Source organism: Ammodytes marinus (assembly GCF_949987685.1).
Source record: "Ammodytes marinus genome assembly, chromosome: 16".
NCBI classification, from domain to species: Eukaryota; Metazoa; Chordata; class Actinopteri; order Uranoscopiformes; family Ammodytidae; genus Ammodytes; species Ammodytes marinus.
In genome coordinates, this window is record NC_137220.1 from 28,711,386 (window position 1) to 28,723,850 (window position 12,465).

Here is a 12,465-nt window from a genome sequence, read left to right on the forward strand (position 1 = left end):
CGTCATTTGTGGCGAGAAGCTAGCTAATCAAAGCATGAAACCATGCAAACTGAAACGACACCAGGAGACCAAACACCCCGAGACTATTGGTGAAAGTCGAGAGTATTTTGAGAGAAAGAAGCAATTGGCACTATCAAGAAGATCCACGGACATCAGGAAAGCTTTTGAAAAAGCAGGTACTGATTTACTCAGAGCCACGGAGCTCTGTGTAAATCAGTACCTGTTTATTTATTTTTTGCAAATAAAAGTTATTAATCACTCTATTCTTTTATTGTGTGTATATGGGTCGGAGTTAGGGTTGGGGGGGCCTTGCTTGTCTTGGACCCTGGCACGGGGGTCCTCAGGGAAAAAAGGTTGGGAACCACTGCTGTATATCATTGTTTAACAGTTTTTAAACACGACATTTGGGCAAGTAAAACATTACCTGTACTTGCCCTATGGGCAAGTGCATTTGAAACCTTAGTGTCAACCCCTGCTTACTGTACCGAAAATGAATGGCACTAACGATCATGAAGCTTTTGGTGTAAGCTTAGGGTTAAAAAGTATTGTAAATGACAAGTTTTCTGTCTTCTTTTTTAGTAGAACTAGTGAAAACAAAAGACATGCTGAGTGACTGCAGCGCTGCAGGGCTGTGAAGGGGCTGTGCAGGGTTCGACATAACGTATAGCCCGATGGCCCGGGGCCAGTAAAATCATATGCAGGGCAAGTTGATTGGCCAGTCACTGTCCCGCCCGGGCCAGTGACTGGCCAATCACAGTTCAGTATCTTTTTGTAGACTACATCATGGTTCATTGAAATGCGCGTTGAGAGTCGTAATGAAAGCAGTGTTTATTTAAGACTCAATATAATAAACCTAATATAAAATATATTTTTTAATGAAAGGCTAGTGGACAACCGATGCGTGGGCGTTTTGACAGGCGGAGCAACAAGCGGGTGCACTCTCGCTCCGTTGGCAGAGCTGCCTACCGTCCGCCTGCGAGTCGACAAATCAATCGACTTCCTTTGCCCCCTTTCTTTCTTCCCACAGCAGAGGTTGAGGTGCAGAAAATGATAACTGCGCTTTTCCTTTATCTGCCGCCGTAATGTTACAGTATTTGCATCCAAGCCCCAATGGTAATACAAATGAGAGGCGTTATTTAAACGCTGTGAATGCGTCTCCGGTGATTGTGTCGGTTGTAGACAGAAACGAACGGAGGGACTCCGCTCACTGTACAGTTCCTATAGTCGCGCAGTTTGGCACTGTGTTTTCAGGCTCGAGACATTCAATCAGATCGCGGAAGTCTTTCCCATTGAAATCGCTAATGGGGAGAATATCCCCGGTTATTATTTTAGCCACAAACCACAGTTCATCTGCGCGGCGGCTCACTCGCTGGCGAGATCACACGGTGAAACGCTGCTGTGATCGGACGAAGGCATTGTGTGTTTCTAAGGTGATTTAACGTCATAGTCTTAGACGAGCGTTTAACTAATGCTGCATATTTTGCACTGCATTGTTTTATATCAATAGTTTGAAAAAATTATCCCACACCGGACTCTTATGTGAAGCTGACACTTCATGGAGAAGTGACACTCCTGCAGCGCGCTCACGACCAGACGTGAACTCACATACACGGTGAAATCTCCCATTAAAAAAACGGCATAACCCACTGATTTTCGGATTTCTATTCTATTTTTAAAGTCAACTTGAGCGCAAGTGGAAAACCGGTCATTCGGTCGACACATTCACATCCCTAATGCATATAGAGAAAGTAATAAAAACAGCCTACCACACCACAAAGAATGATCAGACCGTCATCTCTTATTTTTTTTTTATGTTTGAACATGACTTCTGCAGGTGAACTATTCATTAAACTGCCCAAATTCAAGAATAAAAACAACCATCAAACTTTAAAATACTGGCCGACTCTTTCAACATACTTTCAGTTGTAGGCTTCTAATTCAATATGTTTGCCTGGTTTTATATTATGTGTATGAGCAATATCAACATTTCATATAATTAACTAAAAGAAAAATAACCAAATCTAAAGGGAATATCTATACTGTTACAGTATAGATATTCCCTTTAGATCTGGTTATCTTTCTTTATTTTTCTAATACAGGTATTATAATTATTGACACTAAATTATGAAGAAAAAAAAAGTGTGCGCAGGGCCAGTGAAAATATACAAGGGGCCAGTAAAACTCGGATCCACTGGCCCGGCGGGCCAGTAGGGAAAAAAAGTTATGTTGAACCCTGCTGTGTCAGCGGCTACCTTCCCGTTAGGCCTACTTCAAAATAAAAGTCAACTCCGATTGTCCAGTGAAATGCTAACGTGAAGCCGATGAAATGCTTTTAATGTGAGCCCAAAGCCTTAATGCTCTGTTTGTTTTTACAGTAACTTAACTGCTGTGCGCTGATCTATAGTGTGTTTTAATGTAGAAAGCAGTGTCTCTGCCATTACCGGTGGTGACAAGTTTATTTTGCTAGAAAAACTGGCAGAGCACAAATCTTTCCCCAGCCAAAGTGGCGGGTGGTCTCAATAACTTACTACTTGCTTAGACTAAATTTACCCGCATTCGGCGAGTGTTATATTAGCCTTGCAGCCTCCACTCCTCCAACTCACGCTGGGAAACGGTAAAAAAAACATATATTAAAATATTTCTAAAAAATATGCGCCACGGATGTGGACACATATTCCTCCCGTTCGTTGCGTCCCACCTGTCATGTCTCTATTCCCCACCGGTGGGGCGCACCCCACACTTTGAGAACCACTGCTCTAGTCTGAGGTCAAGAGCGTTCTAGAGCAGGTTTTCTTCCAGGATGTCTCTGTACATTGCTGCATTCATATTTCCCTCAATCTTGACCAGTCTCCCAGTTCCTGTCACTGAAAAACATCCCAACGCTTGGCATTTACACCAAAGAGTTCGATCTTTGTCTCATCAGACCAGAACATTTTGTTTCTCATGGTCTGAGATAGCCTGGAAATCCAGACCCATATCTAGAACGATATAGGGTCTGGCCACGATCAATAGACCTTTCCCAACTCAAGGGGCGGCACCTACGTGTGCATTTCAAATGCCACTGCACACAATTGGATAGCACTACGACCAATCAGAGCAATGAACAAGATGACATATTAAGCCCCGTTCGTTTAGCGACAGTTAAATTAAACTTTTGGCGTTGTCGGTTGGCAAAACAGAACATTCCTCTTACTTGTTAATGAAAGATCTGAGTGCTGTCTTCCAAGTGCACAGCACTGTCATCATCCGGTTACGTCCACTCCAGAGCACCATACATAGGGCTCTGGCCCGCCCATCAGAAAGAACAAATTGATTTCTAGCTCAAGATTTCTTGACATATTTAATTAGCTTCAATGGAGAGTGTCCAGACCAACAGGCGCAGCAAACTTAATTTGTCAGCGCCTAGTGGCAAGTCTGGATTTCCAGGCTAGGTCTGAGATTTTTTCAGGTGCCTTTTGGCAAACTCCAGGCGGGCTGTGGCTTCCGTCTGGCCACTCTGACTACCATACAGGCCTGATTGGTGGAGGGCTGCAGCGATGGTCCTCCTTCTGGAAGGTTCTCCTCTCTCCACAGAGGAACCCTGGAGCTCTGTCAGAGTGACCATCGGGTTATTGGCCACCTCCCTAACTAAAGCCCTTCTCCATGATCACTCAGTTTATGGATCTGAGCTCAATTTTGAGCTTGATCGGAAAGGCTGTGAATACTTATGTACGTGATTTATTTTTAATAACATTGCAAAATCTCAAACAAACTTTTTTTTAAGTTGTCATTATAGGGTATGATGTGTGGAATTTTGAGGGGGAAAAATAAATAATCCATCGTTATTCCAGGCTGTGACATAACAAAATTAAAAACTGAATCGATGTGAATACGTTCCGTATGCACTGTATATAATTCAGCTCTGTGAACCCTTACCCTACCTACATTGTATCTGCAAGCACTTTGAACCAGTCACTGTTTACAAACCTATAGTGCAGTTAATCTAATCGACTAAGAAAATTCATTTTCGTTCTTGTGAAAAGAAAATTCACACCAACGTGAAAATTCCTTTTCGTTGTTGTGAGCAAATCAAACAAGCTTCAGTCCCTCTGAGCTTGTTTGATTGGCTGCATGCCCTTTGACTCCATACATCCTCTTTATGTACATAGGCCTACTTGTAGGATGTAGAAAGTGATAACACTTTTTACACTTAATACAGTGACAAACAAGACATCATCCCAAAACTGACACATGGCTTTTATTCATTTATAATATAGGTCTGAGTAATAGTTTGAAAAATATATGTTAAGGACGATGGAACAGAAAAGGCACAACAGCTTCTATCTTTGTGCACCTTCAGGCAAAGAAGCCAATCAAAACAAGCATGTGACTGAAAGTAGGCTTGTGTCTGTCATTAGTAAGATCTGTGTGTTGTTACACTTAGGGCTTCCAACATAACCATGGCCAACGATTAGCATCACAAACACGAATCACGCCGGTAAAATTGAGGATTCTTCTTTTAAGGAAAACAGTGTGCTTAATAACGGGCCTGTTCATGAGTAGCCTAATCTGATTGAACACACCAGTCCGCTGAATGCCACTGCTTTGCGTCTACAATACAACAGCATACACTACAGACCCAAACACATATATCTCTAGGGTAGAGACCATTACCAGGTGTGATACATAAAACGATAAATTGCAAAGTAATGATTGCTGGCGAGCGACCATCGTTGAGATCCTGACGTTAGGCCACAGGGCATAGATTATTGCCTTGGTTCCGAAATGGACTTCGGCTAAGTGCCGAGCAGCACTGAAAGCGTACGACGATACAGACACTTTGTTTCCAAGAAAATAGCAGCAAGCTTTGGAAAATAAATATTAGAATTATACGTTGTGTTATCTGCTCCATTGACTGCATTATCATCAAATAGTCTCAGTCAGACTGTGCGCCATCATCACCGTGACGGCGTCACCGTCTCCCACAACACAAGACAGTCGACGAGCAAACTAGCAATAGATGCCCAACCCTGTGCTCGTAGCAGCATTTGTTGGGTTGTATGTAGCGTAATTGTGACCAACAGTGGGTGAGACAGGCAAGGAATGTCAGATAGACACACAATGTAGGTGCGGTTATTGTGTCTTTTGATAGACAACTGCCAACTAGCTTTAGCTTGCAAGCTAGTTAGCCAGAAAAGGCCGCCGTGCAAGTGAACGGTCTCAGTGGACGCCGGGCATGAGCGCTACCTCTTAAGCCTTCACGTCGATGTAACCGTGTCTCCTGCTGTCTACCCATTCGGTTTACTGAGACAACATGACTGGCAGAATAATGTTTGAAACAACGGCGTTTACCTGGGTTTATCAGGTTGCCAGGGCGCGCGGGATCTTTCTCTCCGAGGATCCTGAACACCTCTCGTTGTCGATGACGTCACGCGTAGATCTTTCGTGGAGGACGTAAAGAGCGTGACACGGACTGAAACTTTAGCTGCAAACTGAGAGGGGAAATTATATCTATGCAGCAGGATAACTAACTAAAAGGATTCAGTAAAGACATTACGGACAATGGAATATATAGGTGAATTATTTTATTTTTTTAAAGACTCCACTGTGCAAACTTTATTCAATTTACGCCAAATAGGCCTTTTCTAAAAGCATATTTTTCACAGTTAAAGCTGGGGTATATGATTTCTGATTGGTCAAAGTTAACATGAGCTGTACACTTTGACCAGTCAGAACGAGGCTCCGATTCTCTGTTCTTATTGGCTGTTGGGACTGTCCATTCACTTTGGCACAACCTTGTTGGTGTAGAGCGTGTCAGGGAGGGACCATAGGGGAGGGACCAAAGAGAACAAGTGGAGCGGTTGAGGTATTTGAATTCGAATCTCTATCCCAACTGCCATTTTCTCCCCAAATCCTCCACCCCAGCTTTAACATAGGAACAGACTGCAGAAAAGTAGCTATAATACTGCACATAACAGTAGTTATTCTCTCTCTTTTGTTCTTTTATATTATAACCTCAGTCCCAAACTAATTAGGCCTACAGGTAGGCCTACTTCAGTTGTTCCCAAAGTAGGCTATTAAAGCGGCTACGAGTAACATTTAAATATCTTTTAAACAGCCTCATGTTTCCTCTCATAATCATAAATTACCTTTAACAGCAAACGAGACCATCAGTGCAAAGAAAGACGTTTTTATATAGTTTTTATTGCTGCATTTGATCTGGTCGTACACCCAGTCCGATTTTCGGTTCACGCGTGCGGGCTCTATGGTCACATATCCGTATTGGTCACAGATTTCAGTGTGGCGCAGGAACGTGAATTGAGAAGCCTATCCCTCCTGGTGAGGGAAGGGGAGCGGGAGCCTTGTTTGAGACAGTTGTTTGTCGTCATAATGACTGATAACGGGGCTGAACCAAAAAAGAAAATGCAATGAAGAAAAGCTAAAAGTGAGAGTGATAGTCGGGCGGGAGGGCGTTGCCAAGCAACGTATACACAATTTCACGCAGCGAAACTAGACTGCAGTGTTTACTCCTAAATGAATGAGCGGTAGCCTACTAAAACAAAGTTTACTTTGCCTCACCAGCATCATCAGATGACCATTATTCATCGGAAATAGTCATTATTTATTTACAACATAAACACATTAGCTCATCATGATCCATACTAACTGCCATCTCTCGTTCATTCGCTTTGTGTGAGGACACGGGGACTCGTTCAGCTCCGTGAGAGGTGACAATGCATCAACTCATTGCAATCAGGTGTGTTTAGCACTTACTGGCATTAGTTGATGCTGTGTCACCCATAGACTCACGGAGCCGAAAAGAGTCCGGTGCCCTCACACTTTCAACACACGGACACGCACCATATTGCTTCCTGATTATTTGAATCCTGCACTCCCTGCACGAGCTACAAAACAGCTTCACGACAGCTGGCGTCGTAATAATACTACCGCTTTTGTTCAAAGGTGTCGCCAACGTGCCAACTTACTCGTAGTAGCTTTAAGTGTATATTTGACACCTTTGCCGTATGAAGATGAAATTAATTTTCTTTTCCATTTTTGACATGATTTACCTCTATAAGGTAGGTTAGAGTTATAAATAAACTGGTAAAAAAAAAAGGTTTCCAAAACATATTTTTCCTAATTAAATTAGAAATAGGATTACTATCAACTCACTCAATAGGTTGACATGGTTGGAAAGTGTTGATGCTTCATCTCATCCACTATAGGGGTTCTTTGAAGATAATTATTGCAAATCTTACCTTAAATGCGCAGAGAAAATTGACATCTGGATAAAAGCAATAGCCTCGTTTGAGATGTCGCCGTCTTGCTCAGACCTGCGCAATTATGATGCTCGGCTTGCTGAGCGCACAGCATTTTTGCAGCATTTTTGTTGTGCGCTCAGCAAGACGCGCGTCATAGTTGCGCAGGTCTGAGCAAGACGGCTCCAAGTCGAACGAGGCTAATGGCTTGCAGTGACCCTCAGTGAACGGCGAACAACTTATTTTCTTTTATTAACCCGAAGATTAGCTGCGATCGAAAACTTAGTTTCCTTGACATTTCTTAAATATATTTTATCAAATGATAACAAATTATAGCAACGACATACCACATATTTGCCTATTTTCAATTATTAAAACATATTTATTTATTCCACCCCTGGCGCATGCGTGGTGGCTTTCAAGTGATTGGACCTTCTACAAACCCGGAAGTAGTGTGAAGGTCTTTGGCGATGGTGTGAAGACTTTAGATAACATTTCACTGTTGTATGCCCGGCGTTGATGTGAAAATGGGTGTTAAAATAGAGGTGTTTAGAGTAAGTATTATCTATATTAATACATCGTCTGCGATCCTAAAATATGTATTGGTCTCAACGTTAAAATTGTACAAATCGGCCTTTGTTCATTGTTTATCAGTAGGCCTAAGCTAAATGTTGTCATGATGTAACAGTTTCACCTCACCGGATGGTGGATTTGTTTTAAACAGATGATGCTCTACCTGTCCTTTCCTGTGGCCATGTTCTGGATCTCAAATCAAGCAGAGTACTTTGAAGAGTACATAGTAAAAAGAAAGGTAATGTCGTTTTGTGCTTTAGCATACGTAAGTTATGGCTATACTGTTCTTCTATTAACGAAATCCTGTCTCTTCTTTGTGCTATGATGGCATCTTATGATATCCAGAGGGAGATCTTCCCCCCTGACGAAGGAATGCATGTAAGTCTAATTCACAGAGCCTCTGTTTTTATAAAGACCATATTGTTTATTAAGAAAAAAGAAGAAACCACAACAACAACAAAATGAAGATATACCCATAAGTAGCCCGTTTAAGTGACTGCACAACAACAAACAATTGTTGAATATAACAGTCTCTTCATAATCTGCAGTACCTACTGTGTGCAAAGCTATTTTGTCTTTTTTCTCCATATTCAAGTATTATTCTGAAACAAACTTCCTCATGGTATGTTGGTGGGTTTGATAGACCAAATATTTTTTGTTTTTTTGTTTACAATGTTTTACAAGTGGGCAAATACTCCTACAGTAAATCCCCAGTTTGCATCATAATTCAACTCTGACACCACACATCACATTTCTAACCTATTTATATAAAAGACATCTCTACTAAACTACTGCTCACAGTATAACCTATGATAATAATATTGATTGTGTCATAATTATTTTCAGAGGAAAGAGCTGGAGGACTTTAAAGAGCGAATGCGTGTTCGCAAGGAGCAGCGACTTTTAAAACAGATTTCTCTGGAATCTGAGAATTAAGGAATATGCCTGAAAGAAACTGTAGGAGTTCTCTTTTCCACCAATGGAGGATTATCTGGCAATGTTTGGGAGGCAGAAGAAAACTGGTCGCACTGGAGTCAGATCCTGACACACTGGAGATCTCTGAGAAGTTAGCACAGTCCAAAAGATGTGCTGGCCATTTTCCAACACTTAATAATGGCTTAGTTGTCTCTGGGCCAGTTTCACAGACATGGATTAAGCCTAGTCCTGGACTAAATGGAATTTTGAATGGAGATTGTCCATTGAAAGTACAATTTAGTCCAGAACTAGGCTTAATCCATGTCTGCGAAACCGGCCCTATATGTGTGAGTTTTCCATAAGTGACTCTTCTTCCAGAATTTTCTATTTAAATGCCTCTAAAGTTTAGCTGCTGTGCTGGCACCGCCATTATATAATATTTGGAATTATTTATCAATTTGGATTCAATGTAATTATCAGGATTTATTTTGTATATAGGTGCAGCCTCTTGGATTGTTTTATATCTAATGTTTGACAACACTATCAAAGACTCAACTAAAAATATACCTTTATACCAATCTGCTCATCTCCATGAATTCCTTTGAAGTAAGCACAAACAAACAAAAAACAAAGTACCTGATTGTAAAAGTATGCACCCTCTTCAATTCAATCTTTGGTAGAGGCACCTGTGGCAGAAAGGCATTTAGCCTATGTTGTTATTAAGGAATAGCTGTATTTTTTTGTTTTCTGGGTTGTCTTACTGAAAAATAAATGATATGGTTTTTAGTATGATTTCAGCTACAATCTGCAGCAGGTTAGTTAGTGCTCATCTTGTTCTCAGCAGACAGAACCCCCTTTCCACTTGATTAAGGCACTTCTTCATATCCAAACTATTTTTTTTATTTCAGTATTCTTCTAAGAGTACTGTTACTTTTTGCATGTTGCTTTGTCCTCATGATTGTTGTACCTTGCAGATGCAGGTTTTACAGTCAGGTCCATAAATATTTGGTCGACGCAAATGACACAATTTTCATCCTTTTGGCTCCTTTTGTACAGCACCACAATGGATTTGAAATTGTAGCAATCAGGATGTGCGTTAAGTTTGGACTTTTCAGCTTTAATGAGAGGGTATTTACATCCAAATCAGGTGAGCGGAGTAGGAATTACAACAATTCTAAACGCAGTCCCCCTATTTTTTATGGACCAGAAGTAATTGGACAAAGCAAACTACTTATAAATCAAATTGTCAATTTTAATATTTGGTTGCTAATCCTTTGCAGTCAATAGCAGCCTGATATCTGCAACCCATAGACATCATCAGACAATGGCTTTCGTCCCTGTTGATGCTCTGCCAGGCCTCTCCTGCAGCTGTCTTCAGTTCCTTCCTGTTCGTTGGGCAGTTTTTTCTAATCACATCGAATGTGTTGGTATAAAAAGTTGAGGGGGGTTGAAAAATCGTCACACTGAAAATCAATTGTAAACATATCATTGTAATGCTGTTTTTCATTGAAGATGTTTGTCATTTGCTTCACCTATTATAAAAAAGCTTTAATTTGCCCATTGGGAGTGGTTGTTATGTTAAGATGTGTCTCACAATGTGTGCACATTCTATGGCCACATTATTATCCTCGGGTTAAAGTGGATTGCTGCTTGGATCCCTTGGACCAGCAGCCAATATTTTAGTATAAGAACCAGATGTGAATGACTAACTTGAGCTGAAGCATTGGCTATCCAAATGAGGTGTGGCCCAAATGTCTCTCCTGGTGCAAGGCAAAGAATTTAGATAACTCGTATGTACTTTATACTCACATGCTTCAACTAATTAATGAAATTAAACAAACTACTTAACATTGTAAAACAGGGGGGCGCTCTTAGCTTCTCTGCATGTCACTCCCCTCTCTGCCCCATTTCAACTCTGTCTCTACACTATCAATAAAGCATAAAAATGCCAAAAAATATATAAAAAAAATAACATTTTATGACAGTCATCACCAGCATGCATATACTGAAAGTGCTTGTGAAGCTGCATTTAACAGCCTCTTTCAGACAGTGCGATTGATTCTGAACAGGCCATATCGTAGGCCCTTGCCTTGCAGTTTCTTCTTGATGTCAGCAAACTTGGCACCCTACTTCTCCACAGGTAGATCCTGAACCTAAGCGTGGAGACGTCTTCCTCTCCAGCTCAGCTCCTTCTTATTTCCCGCAGCTTTCAGAATAGCCTGTCTGTCATTCCACCTAAGCATCCGCATTAGGTAAGGGCGAGGAGGTTCTGATTGTCCCGGGCGGGGACGGAGATAGCGCCAATGTTAATTACTCTGTTTAAGGTGGCATGTGTTTCTTTTTTCAGTCCATTAATCGATTCGTTCAGTTCATCAAAGCTTTGTTTGAACGATTCTTTAAAGCCAGTGACCTCTGTGATCAGGTGGACAGCCCAGTCTGCTGTTTATTTGTCTGCCATGATTTGTTTGGTAGCTCCCACTTTGAAGTGTCTGTCACCTACAGAGGAAAGTTACCAGGCCATGCCTCGTAGTCACGTGACCTTTACTTTACATTTCTTACCACATTCACCAATTCACACCTGTAGTATTGTTGTATTTCATGATGTGATTGGCTTATTTTTCCTTTGTGATATAGATTTCTCTGTGATAATGACCGCCTCATTGGCAGATTATCAATCCATAATTACTTATTTTTGCTATTTATGGGCTAAAGGCCTCATTGACCTGAGCTCAACTACAATAACTCAGATGAAACATGTTGCTATTTATTAACCACAGATTACATTGTGTTTTAATGACTCTTCAAAAATTGTACAACAAGGACATGTGTTTTTAGACCATGTCACATTTTTAAGTAGGCCTAGTGATCTAAAATAATGTTTTGCGTTCCTGGTAGAAATTAATAGGTATAATTGTTTTAGTATAGAAGAACTGTGGGCCAAAACTACACATGAAAACTTTACCATATTACAAATAAATGTCTGAAGACCTTAAGAACAAAAGTAACAGAACATGAACCAGCGACTGAAATCAATTTTATAAAGTAATTGTGGTCACACCATTCTTTTGTCGTGAAGGCAATGGGCATATCACAGCTAAATAACAGGGGCAAAGTTTAATGAAAGGTATTTTGTGTGTTTAGATGCCATAGGTGAACACATTTTGCAGAGACAAAACTGGTCAAAATCAACCAGTACACAACAGGAGGCGTTGTAGGCCTAGGATTCTGGGCCAGCTAATCCACCCCCAAAAAAACAGTAGTTACAGTGAAAGTGAAGTAATGGCCATGAAACACACAGGTTTGTTTAAAGCAAAAATAAATTACAATTGATGATGCATAGCCGATATTTCCCACTTTTCAACGTGTTACAACCAAACAGTATGGTTACAACACCCCCTGCGTTCCAATCCCCATAACTGTCTACCTTTCAGTTACGTAGAAAAAAGATTTAGGATGTCCCGATTCTTGTGGACATATTTAGGATGGTTAGAAATTGGTCGGTTGGATGGTCGAGATTTTTACCCTGCGTTTCAAATCACATACTCTTTCTTTTTACTACACTACATACCAGAGTAGCCTACAGAAGAGTTTTAGTCTTTTTACTACACTACATAGGCTACCAGAGTAGCCTACAGAAGAGTTTTAGTCTTTTTACTACACTACATAGGCTACCAGAGTAGCCTACAGAAGAGTTTTAGTCTTTTTACTACACTACATACCAGAGTAGCCTACAGAAGAG

General features: G+C 40.9%; 2 protein-coding genes across 2 annotated transcripts in view; one reads left to right on the plus strand and one right to left on the minus strand.

Moving 5' to 3' along the window:
* brd4 (bromodomain containing 4) overlaps positions 1-5,386 on the minus strand; it is a 65,479-nt gene extending 60,093 nt beyond the window's left edge. Inside the window, exon 1 of the mRNA XM_080044142.1 lies at positions 5,332-5,386. The gene's annotated coding sequence lies outside the window, so the exon portion shown is untranslated. The remainder of the gene's footprint in view (positions 1-5,331) is intronic.
* Positions 5,387-7,669: 2,283 nt separating this feature from the next.
* pet100 (PET100 cytochrome c oxidase chaperone) lies at positions 7,670-10,581 on the plus strand. Its single transcript, XM_080044520.1, has 4 exons — positions 7,670-7,792; positions 7,963-8,049; positions 8,157-8,189; positions 8,658-10,581. Exons 1-4 carry the CDS (start codon positions 7,745-7,747, stop codon positions 8,745-8,747), a joined length of 258 nt encoding a protein of 85 aa, XP_079900646.1. The 5' UTR covers positions 7,670-7,744; the 3' UTR covers positions 8,748-10,581.
* Positions 10,582-12,465: the final 1,884 nt, after the last annotated feature.